Source organism: Orycteropus afer, unplaced genomic scaffold (assembly GCF_000298275.1).
Source record: "Orycteropus afer afer isolate SDZICR_OR568_19922 unplaced genomic scaffold, OryAfe1.0 scaffold00188, whole genome shotgun sequence".
Lineage (NCBI taxonomy): Eukaryota > Metazoa > Chordata > Mammalia > Tubulidentata > Orycteropodidae > Orycteropus > Orycteropus afer.
This window is the reverse complement of record NW_006921775.1, coordinates 847,467-863,175: the sequence shown is the minus strand read 5'-3', so window position 1 is coordinate 863,175 and position 15,709 is coordinate 847,467. Positions and strand designations below refer to the sequence as shown.

Genomic DNA, 15,709 nt, shown 5'->3' with positions numbered 1-15,709 from the left:
GGTTAATGTGTTGGTTCCCTTTCCTAGACCAATATGAATGTAATTCAAATTAGGAAGAGCATGAACCCTGGAGTGGGATCTGCCTTCTTATTGTGACTCCTTGTGGGACCTTTATCTCATACAGTTAATGTGAAGATTGAATTGGGTAACACACAAACTCAGAGTATAGATAATAAATGGCAGCTATTAATTACATAATTCCACATGGTAAGGTTTCTGTATCATACCAGTATGACTTTAGAATTCAGAAAGGGTTTCTAATGGGAGGAACCTTAAAGACCAATGCCCAGCATCTATTTTACAGTGAGTCTATAGCTAGAGCTATAACCAGGCAACGCTGCCTTATATTTTGTGAAAAACCAGAACTTGCACACACACATGAGACCATATGTACTTTTCCAGTCAGAGAGGAGTGTTTCATGCAGGTGATTTAAGACAAGATTAAGCAGAGAGGTGCATACTCAATGTTGAAGCTGGTATCTGTCAGGTCAAAGCAGGAGGAGGCCAGGGAGTTGAGTGAGGGCATGCTGGGAGACAACCCCTTGGGTGGCCATGCAAATGGGGAGGCAGGGCATTTCATGGGTCTGGGTGACTTGATGGGCCCTGGAGAGTGGGGGCCTGGGACAGTCAGGAAGATGGTAGCCGAACTCTTCTTCTCTCCCACGGGTTCACAGAACCCTTTGGCACTGTCCTTGCCTTTGGGCTTTGGGTCTGTCTCTTGGCTTGTGGGCTCAGTGGCAGCAGTGATGACGCTGGTGGTGGTGGTTGTGCTCTTGGAGGTCTCCTTGCTGTCAGAAACAAGATCTAGGGGACATGGCACATCTTCAGGGCCCTCTCCTTGGGGTGGAGCTTTGGGGCCCTGGTTAGTGGCCACCTTCTTGATAAACAGAGGGCCTTTCTTTAGGGCTTCGGGTCCTGTGTATGGGCTCCCCAGCTCTCGTTCCTCCAGGCGCAGGAACTGCAAGCAGATGACAGGGTTGCTTATGGGCTGGGTCCAACATGTCCTCTTCCTCCCCTTATATTCTCACCTTAACCTCTGGAAGATGGTTCCTTCTCCTCTTTCCTAGAATAGTTTCCTCAAAAATCAGTGCCCAATTCAATGGCTTTTTTCACAGACTGGATCCTCCTTGACTTCTCTCTGTCCCCTGACCAGGTTCTGACCAATGCTGTTCTGTTTTTTCCCTTCCTCCTGCCTTCACTACCGTATCCAAATCAGACCATCATTGCATCAATTCCAACTCATAGTGATACTATAGGATAGAGTAGAACTGCCCCATAGAGTTTCCAAAGCTATAAATCTTTCTGGAAGCAGACTGCCTCATCATTCTCCCATGGAGAGACTGGTAGGTTCAAACTGCTGGCCTTTTGGTCACTAGCCAAATACCTTAACCACTGTACCACCAGAGCTCTTCTATCTCACTGCTGGGTGTTAATCAAGACTAGGACCCCTTGTCTCTTTACATGCTCACTGGCTGCTAGAGACTTGGTCCACTCACAGCATGCACTTTCCTCCTGTATGGAGGACTCTCAGGTCTACCCTCCAGTCCTACCCCCACCCCAACCTGGACATGTAGTACCAGCTGCCTTCTGGATACGGTTATTTCCAGCTGTCATTCTCACTCACCATTGTTTTCCCTAAAATGTGTTTCCTATTCAGACCCACCCCTATGCTCTTAGGCCTACATTTCAAACCCCAATCATTGTTTATTCCCCATCTTTGCCCTTCAGTTATCAATTTTCAAGACTCATCCTAGAGATTTCCATTTCCTGCAATATGGCAGTAAAAATATTCTGAAAAACCTCATTAGGAATGCCAAGTAAAATGAAACAAACATACTTTAAAATGGATAGCCAAATTCACAAGAAAGTAAGGGAAACCTTTATGGTTAAAAGAGACAACAACAAAACGATACGCACTGCTGTCGAGTTGGATCCGACTCATAGCGACCCCTCCTTGGGTTTCCGAGGTGGTATCACTACCTTCCTTCCGGGGAGTGGCTGGTGGGTTAGAACCATCAGCTTCTGGTTAGCAGTCAGATGCCTTAGGCACTATGCCACCAGAGCTCCCAGTTAAAAGAGGGGGTTGCCGGAAAAACTGAAAGATTAAAGGTTAAGCTTTCCTGGGGTCATTTACCAGTTTTGGTATCTAAGGGGTTAGGGTTTTAAGGATCTTGCAGACAAGAAGCAAGTCCTTAGACCCAAGTGAGGCTGGGAGTTGGAAGTGAGGTCCATGAAGATGGGTTATATATTTGGTGAAAAAAGTAGTATGGAAATAAAAATTCCATCTACTAGCAAAGGTCAATAACAAGATATGTCATACATAGCCTGTCCATAAAAATGGGCCCAGGTTTGTAATGCCTCTTGGCTGAAGCAAAAGCAAAACCACGTTGGAAGAGAACTACCTCAATCCAGGTCATAGAGGAACCCTGATTATTTGTTTACAACCCAAATTACAAACCATAAATGAGCCACCATAAACAACAGACACAGCAAACATCAAATTTCAACATTCGAGATCTTCAGACTAGAATTGATAAATGTATTCATTACAAAATAAGCATTTTTAAATGATTAAAGATGGAGTAGATGAGAAGATAATAAAATGCTATGTAAAAAGACAAGATGGATTTGGAAAAGATAAAATTATAAATGAAAAATAGTCATCAAAATTAAAAACCACAAGCAGGTTAAGTAGATTCCAAAAACAAAACCAAATTCGCTGCCATAGAGTCAATTCTGACTCATAGTGACCCCCATTGGGTTTCCAAGGCTGTAAATCTTTTTACAGAAGAAGACTGCCTCATCTTTCTTCTGCAGAGAAGCTGGTGGGTTCTTGGTTAGCAGCCAGATGCCTTAACTACTACACCACCAGAGCTCTTTTAAACAGATTTAAAAAAAAAAAAAAAAAAAAACTGCCGTTGAGTTGGATCCGACTCATAGCAACCTTTCCTTGGGTTTCAAAGGCAGTATCACTATGGAAGTAGATTGCCCAACCTTCCTTCTGAGGAGTGGCTGGTGGGTTTGAACTGCCAGCCTTCTGGTTAGCAGTCAAATGCCTTAGGCACTATGCCACCAGAGATTCTAGCCAAATAAAGGATTACTGATTTGGAATATAGATTTGAGGACATTAACCATAATATAGCACCAAGAGATAAAGTGATGAGAAATATAAAGGTCAGGTCAAGAGACGTGGAGGATAGGATGAAAAAGTCCAGCATAGAAGGAGTTCTATAAAAAGGGATTAAAAGGATTGAAGAGATAGTGGCTGGCAGTTTTCTAAAATTGATGAAAAAGGAACCCTAGCTTAATCCATCTCCTGGCTTTCTTCTGGCCAGGAGTAAACACAAATCCATCTCTTGACTTTTTATGGCCACGATACAGAGTCCACTTTGCCCTACAACCAGAGCCGCACTTCCTTCTCTCAGGGTTAGGGTGAAGATTTACCCGCAGCACCAGCCTCATGGAGATGAGACTATCCAGGCCCGAGTGGTCCAGCTGAAAGCGCTGTTCGAGGGTGAGGTCTACGCAAGAGAGGATCTGGCACAGGGGGAATTCCAGCACTCCCAGAGCATACTCCTGGTCATCATCAAGCACCTGTGTAGTGGGCCAGTCACAGAACAAGAGAATAACCAAGCCCCACCCTCACCCTCCCCACAATCTGGGCCCCAGCTGAGTCTGATTTCATTTCAGTAAGTATGTCCTGTGCTGCTATTGGCATCTGGTCCTGTTCTGGGAACTGCAAATGGAGAACTGGTCCCTGCCTTCAGTCAGAGGAGCAATGACTCAGGGTAGAGGCATTTATGATTTGAATGAGGCTAGTGTGTCATATGTCCAAGGCCATGGGGGCTTTAGGGACAGATGAACTGTGCTGCTCCATGGGACATCCAGGAAGGCCTTCTGAACCCAAAGAACATGAAGAGGTCCCTAAAAGATCTCAGCTTCACCACTTGCTAGTCATAACATCTTGGATAACTCACTGTTGGAGTCCCTGTTTGCTCATGTGTAAAATAGAGAAAATGTATCTTTTCCACAGATAGTTTGTGAGAATCAAAGGAATTTTTTTTTAATGAAGTACATCATCATCATCAATATACATGTTCCAACACAGGCCACTCTGGGTGCTATGGAACAACCAGAAAGGCCCTTTTGCAGGGAGAGCCAAGGGGTATGAGGGTTTATCCTACCACATCCGCCTAGTGACCTTATGTGGCAGCCTCATGAAGATGAGGCCTTGGAGGGCCTTATTATTCCCTCCTGCACATGAGTAGTTGGCCTTAAGCACTACACCGAGAATTAGCTCAGATGTGCTTCAAGCTCCCATTCCTGCTAGAAGTCTATTCTAAGAGCCCGACTGCAAGCAAACCTTCACATGTAGCTGCTCAGCTGCCACGTTGTGTACAAAGAAGGAGAACGCTTGGTTCCACACGGGATCCTTGCTGTGGTGGCATGTCTGGAGACAGAGGGAGAGAACACTGAAGGTTAGGTTGGGAAGAGTTAGAAACCAGTGCCTCTGCTGTCACTGTGGCCACCAGGTACCACACTGGGAGCCTTGTGTGCCTGCCCAGGGACCAGACCCACACATGCTACAGCCAATGGGAGACACTAGGGAGGGGCAGCCAGACTCAAGGCAAGAGGTGCTTTACCAGGAAGATCTATAGGGACTGAAAATCTCTAGTAGTAGAGTTAACTCCCAGGGGATAGGGACCAGCAAGATTTCTGCTGCTGGCCTGAAATGTCATTGTGTGGTGGGAAGGACATGGGCTTTAAAGCTAGGCCTGGGCTGGAACCTTAGTTCTCCTGCCTTCTAGCATGTGACATGGGGCAAGTCAATCTCTGAACCTCAGATTCTTAGACTAAAAAATTATTTGTGAGGTTATTGTGAGAAATATATAAAGTGTTTTGGCACCTGGTAGGCATTCAGTGCAAGCTAATCCCCTGCCCTTTTGGCTCTCTCAAGGAGCTCTGGTGGTGGTGTGGTTAAGGCATTTGGCTGCTAAGCAAAAGGTCAGTGGTTTGATCCCACCAGCTGTTCCACAGAAGAAAAATGAGACACTCTGCTTCCACAAAGATTTACAGCCTTGGAAACGCAATGGGGGTTGCTACGAATCAGAATTGACTCAATGGCAGTGAGTCTGAGTTTTTTTGTTTGTTTTTGCCCCTCAGCCGTTGTTTTTGACCATCCTCTGCTTCCCTCAGTTATCAGTTATTAAGACCTATCCTAGACACTTCCATTTCCTTCCATCTTACCCCCAAGACTACACTCCACAGCTGTCGTACCTTGCTTGTGTATGTCTTCTTGCCTACAGATAGCTTGACGTAGGAAGAAGGGTCTCTGCTGATCTTATTCTGTGAAAGGAAAAATCCACAACAATGGTGGTACTGTCAGTGTCAGCTTGAGATACTCTCATACCCTGGGAGCATCAGTGGGATGTGGGGCCAGCCTATTGCTTCCCACTGAAAAAAGGCTGCCCTGGTGCTCCCTAGACTCCTTAGGCTGCCAAGACTGTAATAATCAAGGGCAGGACTGACCCGAGGGTGAGGTCCAAAGTTAAAGACCCAAAGCCAGAGCAGGGCCTGGCTGGGCACAGACTCTTGTTCTTTGGGGCTTAGAGCATGACCTGTGGAATCAGATGGGGAAGAGTCCAATTCTGGCTCCTCCTCTTAACTATGAGACTTAGGCACTTAACCTTCTGCATCCTGTTTGTAAATGGCAATAAAACTACTGGCACAGTCATCAAAGGGCTCAGGGATAAAGAACATTAAGGATGAGTTGCCAAGCCCTGTACCTGGTCCATGCAGACTTACTGAGCAGTTCTGGTATTCAGACTGTGTGTGCACACATCATGGCTCAGAAGACCTGGGGCTGTGGTGACTCTGGAGAGGAGCTGTGACCTGCCCTCACTCAAGTTTTCAACCACACACATACCTTGGCAAACCTGGAGAGTTTTTTGGCTCGATATTCACCATTCAGGTAGTCAAAAGGGTTTCTCTGTAGCACAAGAATAATGAGGTAAATGAGCAGCACATGGACATTTGAAAGTGAAGAGCATAAGGTGCTTCCAGAGAGGACACTCTGGCCATGTCACCACTCACCGGCAGGTTGCAGGCGCTCTCCAGGAAGACGACGAGGATGGCAGTGGAGAAGACAGCAGTGGAAAGGCCACTAGAGTCCTGCAAGCAGCAGCAGAAAGGCAGACTGGTTTTCACATGTGGCAGATGGAAGCCCGCCCACCCGCCTGCCCTTGCACTCCAGACTAAAAAGATCACTCACAATCTCTCTGCTAAGGCTGAGAATACAACTGCAGCATGACAGATTGAAGACAGATACAAAGATGGAGTTCATTTATGAACACAGAGTTCTAAGGACCCCATCTTCCTGGAAAATGGCTGAGATTCTGTCTGCTGAGGTAGGTCAGGAGCTACTCTGTAGAGATGGGCTGGGTGACATGTTCTCCAGGAGGCAGGGCTAGGTTCACTTCCTCCCTGCCCTTGTGCACACAGACCATCCCGCCCCACGTCCCTCTCTCACCTTTCTGCTCAGAGCCCCTGACACGCTGCACTCACCTCGACCAGAGCATCCCGGTCAGTGGCCAGTGCCAGCCACTCCAGCTGCAGGTGCAGCCGCCCACTGGTTGTGTCATTCAGGACAAACCACTGCAGGGATGGGAGGGGGCAAGGGGCAGGAAGATACTATTGACCCTCTTCCTGAGTAGCCAGGACACAGCAAGGGCCTAATAGAGACTAGAAAAAAGGTGAACTGGCCATAGAGTGTGGACTTTGGGTTCAGAGCGATTGGAAGATGTGGTTATACAAGGATAAAAGTTTTCCACTTTGGGATGAAAAAACCCTTCTGCCAGGCCCAGACAGCCCTCCCTTATAATGAGACTGTCCCTTGCTGGGGGTCCTTGGACTGTGGGCATTTCCAGGGAAGATCCCTCCAGCTGGGACCCTAGGGGCTCTTGGGGACCCATCTGTGTTTCACCCAGCTCTTCCCCTGAGCATGCATGTGGCCCAGCAGAGAAGGCCCACTTCACAGGATTAGCTGTTCATGGGGATGGGTGCTGCACTGAAACCCCGGGTCGCAGGCCCCAACTCTACCTCGTCTACCACTCTGTTGGTCCTGACATCCCCGAGGCAGATCTGTAGGCTGGAAAACACAGAGAGATGCTCAGCTCAGAGATGGCAAAACACGAAGGATGCGAAGGCCCACCCTGATAGTTTCAACAATCTGAGTGGGCCCATAAGAAAAAGGATCTTATTCAGCGAGGCCCTAAGGAACCGTTGGGAGACCAACTTCAAGTTGAGTGAAGGAAAGACTCCAGCCATCAAGGCCAGCGAGGCAGGTGGCCCCCAGAGGGGACAAACAGAAGCTGCTGGCCACATTATCTTTGGATTTCTCAACAGTGGGGCTACTGGGATTTTGGGTGGGGTGATTCTTCCTGTGCATAGCAGGAATTTAACTTCCTGGTCCTGTGCTCTCTCAGTGCCAGTGGTACCACCTCATCCAGCCATTGTGACAACCCCACATGCCCTTCCATTTCCAAAACCGTCCCATATGCCCACCAGAAATAACTAGTTGACACGTGTGTGGGAGGAGGTAACATCCATTTCACAGTGTGCCCCCTACACACATCTGGCCCAAGCCAGAGGGCAAATGTAATCCTATTGAACTGTTAGAATATGTGCTTGAGCTCAATATGCATTTTAAATCAGCTAAATAAAGCATGAACCCAAAGTCAGACTTCTGTTCTGCAACATAAAAAGTGCAAGTTTTTTAATTAAAATTAAAACATCTGGTGGTGAGCTGTTTCTTTGCCTGTTAGATCATGCTCCTGTCATTTTGTTGTGTGTCTACTTTTTCTTTTTAATTACATGTTCATGGAAATAAGCCAACCAATACATAGGAGTGTAAAAACTTGGTTATATCACTCTCTCCTGCCGCCTCACCCCAGCCCTCTGAGCCAGCAGTGTGAACAGGTCAGTGCTCATGAACTCGGGCAAACATAAACAACCCCATGAGAGCTCCTCCCTTTGAAAATGGAATCCAGCTACTTTCCCCCCTTGTATTCATACATCATGGACGTCCTCAGACCAATACACATGGACCCTACTCATCACTTTTAATAAAAGCTGCAATATATTCTGTAGTTTGGCAATGGCATATTTATTCAGACATTCAACCAATGTCTCCTGAGGCTGGATATTTTTGTCTCTAGAATTTTGTTTTGTTACCACACACTTCTACAATACACATTTCAGGAACTAGTGCTTTTATTTTACAGGAGATCCTGAAATTGAGACTGCTGGAGCAAAAGACGTGTAAATTTGAAATTCTGATAGCTGTGCCCACCCACACCACTCCAGCTGTCCATGGTCCTGAGGTTTAATGTTCCACTCCAGAGTGAACTGGCCAGGATACTTCGGTACTAGGCACCTGGCCAGCCATGCCAGCCTTGCCCCCTGCCACTTTAGGTGCACTATCAGGAGGGTAGAAAGCAGAGCTGTAGGACTTAGGACTGGGCACTCAGGTGGCATCTGACAAGGAGGTTTGTGGCAAGTGTGGAAGGTGGACTAGTTGCCTGACACAGTTACCATGTCAAGAGTGACCAGATTCTCATCAGGGCCATCTTACAGATGGATCCTGATAGAATGGGAGAAAAATGTGGGATAGAACTCAAATTATTAAAAAGTCCAGACCTACTGGACAGGTTGAGATTAGAGGACTCCCCAAGACCATCACCTTCAGATACCCTTTAAACCTTGTATCAAACTATCCTGAGGTTGCCTTTTAGCTAAATAACAGATTGTTTCATGAAATAAAGACTATCACCTGTGAGCACTACATTCCTTTAAAAATCATCTCTATAAGACCAAATGATCAAAAATTAAAGCAAAGGTGAAAAGGTAGCAGGGCACAGAAACTAGATTATTGGCAGCAGAACCACCTGAATGGCAATAATGAGAATGTTGACACTGTGAAAAATGTAACCAATGTCTCTGAACAATGTGTGCAGAAATTGTTATATGGATACCTAATTTGCTGTGTAAATTTTCACCAAAACCACTTTTTTTTTTTTTTTAAAGAGTAACCAGAAAGGGTTGCAGGTCACTGAGCCTTAAGGGGACACCAAAGATATATACACACCCATGATCATCATAGAGGGGATGACAGCAGAGCAGCTGCTTTAAGGCCCAGCTCAGCATCCCCAGGGAAGGAAGGCTGCCCCAGGCCCAGTTGGGCCCTTGTCCTCACCTGCCCAGGAAGTCATCCCTGTCAGGATCCTCATCGTACAGGTCCACCTCCAGGTCCTGGCCAGGGACTTCATACACTATGAGCTGGAGGGAATGAGACCAGCAGGCCACACAGCTAATGAAGCAGATCTCAGGTGTGACCCAAAGGGAGACAGATCTTGGCCCCACTACCTGCCAGCTGAGAGCCCCTGGGATGGTCCTGCCCTCTTAGTGCCTCATGGACCCCACCTATAAAAGGGGAGTGGTCCCCCACCCCTGTGGGGCAGTGAGGATTAGAGACAACGAATGCAAGCCCGTGGGTGCTTGGGACCGTAGCTGCTGTGTTCTGCAAGGGGCTGGTAGCATACAGAGCACTGTCTCATCTGATCTTTCTGGGACACCAGGAGACTGCCACTGCCGTTTATCATTCCTGCTCTCACTGCCACACCCCAAGTGCCGGGGTACTTCTATATAGTGTGCAGAGGGCAGGGCAGTCACTGAGGAGGTGTCCCCAGGTACATGTACTCTGAGGGGCCTTTGTGGCCTTAACAGGCTGTGGGTCCCACCCTTCAAGTATAGGGATGGTGGTTGGCCCTTGAAAGAATTCAGGCTCCTGGTGCGTGGCTCTCGCAGGGGAGGCTGAGAGGACTGGGCAGGACTATGCCTCTGAAGTTCTCTCCTTTGATTTAAAACCTTACTTCTAACAAATCTAACTCCGGTGGGGAAGGGAGGTAAGAATTGCCTACAGTCTGGCCCTCCAGCGGGGCCAGAGCACCCCCACCTGGAGAACCCTAGGGGATATGGGAAGAAGGAACCCACAGTCCTTGTTAAGGGCACTTAACAAGTTCCTGGCATCCAAGGCCCCCTTCTCTGGTCCAGTATTGCCCCCATGGCTATGTAAGAATCCCAAGGGCCAAGCCTTGCCTTGTCTGTTCCCTGCGCAACCCAGAGCAGAGTGTGAAGGCAGCCAAATGAGGCTGAAGAGACCCTCACCTCAAACACCTCATTCCAAGTGGGGTTCAGATTCTTATAGATGGTCTTGCTCCGGAAATGCTGCAGGCCGATGCTCACCTTGGCATAGGGGTCTGACTTGCCTCGGATCCCCAGGAAGTTGTCCTTCTGGGCCAGTTCCTGGGCCTCCAGCAAATGGACTCGGATCACACCCTAGAAAATGCCACGACCTGGGGCTCACAGCTGCTCCCTGCACTGTACCAGCGCTCAAGGCCCAAAACACCAAAACCAAAGCCATCGGAGGTCACCCCTGCCCCCTCCTCACTCTCTCAAAGTCTGAATGGGGAGACAGAAGCCAGACATGGTAGTGACTTGACCAAGGCCATGTGGCAAGTGACAGCAGGACCCAGGGCTCTCTTCACTACTAGATACTACTCCCCATGTCCTTGGCCTTCCACCCCTCCCTGCCTCAAACCTGCCACGTGAATGGCTTATTCAACTGCAGCTACTTCCCTTTCCTGGACCAACAACCATGCCACCTGAGGAGGTTTCCTCCTTTACTCCAGGCCCCCTCTGTAATCTGCATTCTGGCAACCCCCAGTGTTACTTCTTCCTGATACCCAGGTGTACACACTCCTACAAGCACTGCAGTGCTTGTTGGCAGTGGGTCCATGTAATCATAAAGCACCCAGCACCAAGCCTCACCCCTCCACACCTGGGTAGGGCAGACCCCTTTCCCTACATGCACAGGGAGGGGGCTTAAAAAAAAAGAGGAAGAAATTAAAAATCTGAGTCCATTACAGAGCACAGGAATTGGGGGAGAGAGGAGATAGTTCATGGAACCTAAGGTAAGCCTCCTGCCTAGAGCTACTTTTTCAAGTACCAATAAATACACATACATTTATCCTTTGACCCAGAAATCTCACTTCTAGGAATTTATTCCAACAGCCTACTGGCAAAAACAGATAAGGACATGTGCACAAAGCTATTTATTACTACACTATTTGTAACATCAAAAGACCAGACACAACTGTCCATCAATAGAGAACTGGTTAATGACATAATCACCCTTTCACAGCTCCTAATGAATTAATGCTAAGGAACCCTGGCGGCACAGTGGTTAAGTGCTTGGCTGCTAACAAAAAGGCTGCTGGTTTGAACCCACCAGCCACTCAATGGAGAAAGAGTAGGCAGTCTGCTTCTGTAATATTACAGCCTTAGAAACCCTAAGGAGCAGTTCTACTCTGATCTACAGGGTCACTATGAGTCAGATTCAGCACACAACAACAATGAATTGATGACTGAGGCAATGATGATCAATGACTAATAAATCACAAAAAAAAGACATTTTGACATTTTGTGCCTCCATACACAAACCACCTATGAAGTAATCTTGCCAAAAGTTTGAGCTTGAAACAATCACCTTCTAGAACAAACTCCCAGCTACAGGAGACAGAAGAACATGTGAAACTACACCACAGAGATGCAATCAACCAAACACAGCTTGTCAGAAACTACAGTGCATAACCTGGTTTCTTCACCAAGTAAATTTCAAGGAATCAAATACACCATTCCTCACTTATCAAGATGGTTAAGTTCCAAAGACCAGTTTGTTACGCAAAAACTGGCATTTTTCGAAAATGGAGGATGACCACAGATCACAAAATGTAAAATGACTATATCGTTACATAACTGCCAAATTATATCATTACCTAACTGCCAAATTATATCATTACCTAACTGCCAAACCAACAAGAACTATGGTCTGGCCAAGCTGACATATAACCATAACCAACACAGTCAGCATTATTCTCGCCTCCCACTTCAGCATTTATTACTGCCTAGGCATACATTCTTATGCACAAAACAGTCAGATAGTAGATTTTTAACTATTGCAAATATGAAATGTCAGGCAATGAGATAGTCAATAAGTGAGGAATTTGTGTAGAGAGAAAGAGACAGGGAACCTACAGATTAAAATATTTAAGTATCAACCAAACACAATGTGTAAACCTAATTTAGCTCTCAATTCAAACAAACTGAAGAAAATAGGGCATTTTTTGAGACAACTGAATTGTTAACATTGCCTGGATATTTAATGATATTAAGAAATTATGTGTAATTGTTTAAGTGTAATAATGGCATCATGCTTATGTTTTTATGTTTAAAGAGAAAAGTTTCCTTATATTTCAGAGATATTTACCTAAAAATATAATAAAAGAAAAAAGTAAAAACTGTGAGGAAATCCACAACAATTTAGCCCAAACAATTTAGGTGTGTCCACAAAATGCTGAGACTAGGATGTGTCTTTGGGGGTGGCAGGAACCCCTCATGTGTGGAGACGTCAGGAAGAAGGAGAACCAACACAGGACAAGGTGACATGTCTCTGTGTTCTGAGTGCTGTACTGTTAAGTGAGGACTGAATTTTCTCTTATGAGCCAACTTTGCTTGTCAGCCTCATTGAGATGCTGGAAGGCCCATTGACAGGGTGGGCAGGCATTACAAACCTCTTAAGACATGCTTCTATCTGTCTACGCAAACACACACCCCTCCTGGGCTAGGGACCCAACATGACAAAGATGCCAGTAAGGGGAGCTGAGAGCAGGGTGTGGCCAGGCAATAGGGACGAGGTAGCAGACACACCAGCCCTCACAATGACAGGACTTTTCAGGAGTCAAGGAACAAGAACAAGATGATCAAAAAGAAGTTTGGGTGGCACTTGTGGAACTGTAACTTTGAGGGAATCAGGAACTGGAGGGCATGAAGTTTCCAGCAGGAGACCCAGCCTGAAAACTTGGACTCTGGCGGGTGAATGCCTGGGACCCACTACCATAGGCGAAGCCAGCGTGAGTGTCCCTTGAAGAGAGAGGGCATAGGGAGAAGGCTGAGAGGGCATATGTGTCTTTTTCCCAGTCAGCCTGTGCCCTCCCAAGTCAGAGTGCCAAGCATGGCACTGGCCTGAGTAGAAGCAGCCATCAGGGAAAGTTTAAAAAGAAACCAATGCCTCTCACCTGACACTGATGGTAAAAGTGGGCTCTTCCCATCCCCCATGCTCCTGACTCCCAGCCCTGAGGAGCTCAGGCCCACAGCCAGGGTACCTTTCTGTGAGGAGGCCACATGGCTGTCCCAGGGGCCTCCTGAACTGGACCAAGGACTGGGGAGAAGGGGGTTCAGCAGCCAAGGAAACCCCACATCCTAACTCAAAAGAATTCTCAATCACCCCAAAGAATCTTTCTGCCACCAAATTGATGGAGTACCCTGGAAGGAGGACGGGAGGCTCCCAGGTCCTCACAGGGGTAACTGCCCACAGTCTCCAACACAGGCCACATGGAGGGACCAGGAGCAGGTAGAGAATCAACCCTAGGTCCTGCCCCTCCCTGGCTGGATACCCTTGGGCAAGTCATTCAACCTCCTCAGCCTCAGTCTCCACGTCATAAATTGAGGATGCTGTACCCTCTCAGGGTGGTGATAAGGATTAGCATCTGATAATGCATCCCAGGTATCAGGACACTCTCTTCCCCACCAGCCTGTCTGTTCCTCAACACTGGGCTCTGTGGTCAGGGCCAAGTACTCACGCAGGGCAGAGGGAAGCGCAGGTTGGTCACATCCAGCCCCTTCTTCACGGGCACGGTCATGCGGTTGGGCAGCACCAGGTGGGAGGCGATGAGGTCCTCCAGTAGGCTGTCCGATACGTCACTGGAGACACAGGTCATCACTAGCTATGGGGGCATGTATTCCTTCCCCCATGCTACCTGCCTGTGCACTCATCCCCAGAGCTGGAGCCAGGAGCAGAGCTTGGCGGGGCAGGCCTGCCCAGGATGGATGTGCATGTCTGTGTATACAGCGTATGTGTTGGAAGGATACATTTTGAGTCTCTACTGAAGTTGTCAAAAGTGAAATTGGGGGGATAAAGATGATATCCTAGGCATTACTAAGCTGAAATGGACTGGTATTGGCCATTTTGAATCAGAAAATCATATGATCTACTATGCTGGGAATGACAAAATGAAGAGGAATGGCATTGCATTCATTGTCAAAAAGAACATCTCAAGATCTATCCTGATGTACAATGCTGTCACTGATAGGATAATATCCATATACTTAGAAGGAAGACCAGTTAATACTACCATTATTCAAATGTACACGCCAACTACTAAAGCCAAAGATGAAGAAATTGAAGATTTTTTTTTTTTACCAACTTCTGCAGTCTGAAATTGATCACACATGCAATCAAAATGTGTTGATAATTATTGGCAATGGAATGCAAAAGTTGCAAAGAAGAATCATCAATAGTTGGAAAATATGGCCTTGGTAACAGAGCTGATGCTGGAGATTGCATGATAGAATTTTGCAACACCAACAACTTATTCATTGTAAATACCTTTGCTCAACAATGTAAATAGCACTATACAAATGGACTTCACCAGATGGAATACACAGGAATCAGATCGACTACATCTGAAGAAGAATTGATACTTTTGAGTTGTGGTGTTGGCAAAGAACACTGAAAGTACTGTGAACTGCCAGAAGAATGAATAAATCTATTCTGGGCGAGTGTAGCCAGAAGCAAGAATGACCAGACTTCATCTCACCTACTTTGGTCATGTTGTCAGAAGGCACTAGTCCCTAGAGAAGGATATCATGCTTGGTAAAGTGGAGGGTCAGCAAAAAAGAAAGGGAAGAACCCCAATGAAATGGATTGACACAGTGGCTGCATCAATGGGCTGTAGTATAGCAAAGATTATGAGGATGGCACACGAGTGGGCAGTGTGTCACTCTGTTGTACATAGGGTTGCTATGAGTCAGAGATGACTCAATGGCACCTAACAACAACAACACATCTGTGGAAAGAGGCAATGGAGAAGCTCAATATCAGTGAAAACAAGGCCAGGAGCTGACTGTGGAACAGAACATCAATTGCTCTTATGCAAGTGCAAGTTGAAGCTAAACAAGGTTAAAAAAAGTCCACGAGAGCCAAAATATGACCCTGATTATATTCCACCTGAATTTAGAGACCATCTGAAGAATAGATTTGATGCATTAAACACCAATGACTGAAAAACAGATGAGTTGTGGGATGATATCAAGAACATCATTCATGAATATCATTTTTAATGGTCATTAAAAAGATAGGAAAAAAAGGAGAAGGTGGAAGATGGAGGACTAGGTAGAAGGACTGCACAGACCCTCTTCAACAAAGAAAAGGGAAACCAATTGACACAGACACAGAAGTTAATCTTGGACCCGAGTCTTGAAGAGAAGGATACAGAAGTAGACTAAACCCCAACTAGCAGAAGAATTTGTGTGAAAATACCAAAAAAGGAGATATACGGAGCTGCGGTATGGCAGGGACCTGAGCGCCCCTGATGGCACAAACAACTTGGACATTACCAAATGGTGGTAGGACTTAAGAATTAACCTAAAAATCCCCTGCTAGCCAGGGTCTGCGCGGAGGACTGTGTACAGTGGCTAGGGAACAAACGGGGAAGGTGAAGAGAAAGGTGGGCTGAGTGGTAGACTTTTGCTG

General features: G+C 46.7%; 1 protein-coding gene across 1 annotated transcript in view; it reads right to left on the bottom strand.

Annotated features, from left to right (window-relative positions):
* Positions 1–15,709, bottom strand: part of ESYT3 (extended synaptotagmin 3) — a 59,585-nt gene that overhangs the window by 5,265 nt on the left and 38,611 nt on the right. The window contains exons 8-18 of the mRNA XM_007947541.1: positions 13,758–13,878; positions 10,225–10,395; positions 9,254–9,336; positions 7,099–7,147; positions 6,565–6,654; positions 6,094–6,171; positions 5,927–5,989; positions 5,278–5,346; positions 4,364–4,450; positions 3,445–3,594; positions 462–958 (exon numbers count right to left, since the gene is read on the bottom strand). Of these exons, the coding sequence (XP_007945732.1) occupies positions 462–958; positions 3,445–3,594; positions 4,364–4,450; positions 5,278–5,346; positions 5,927–5,989; positions 6,094–6,171; positions 6,565–6,654; positions 7,099–7,147; positions 9,254–9,336; positions 10,225–10,395; positions 13,758–13,878 (1,458 nt within the window). The remainder of the gene's footprint in view (positions 1–461; positions 959–3,444; positions 3,595–4,363; positions 4,451–5,277; positions 5,347–5,926; positions 5,990–6,093; positions 6,172–6,564; positions 6,655–7,098; positions 7,148–9,253; positions 9,337–10,224; positions 10,396–13,757; positions 13,879–15,709) is intronic.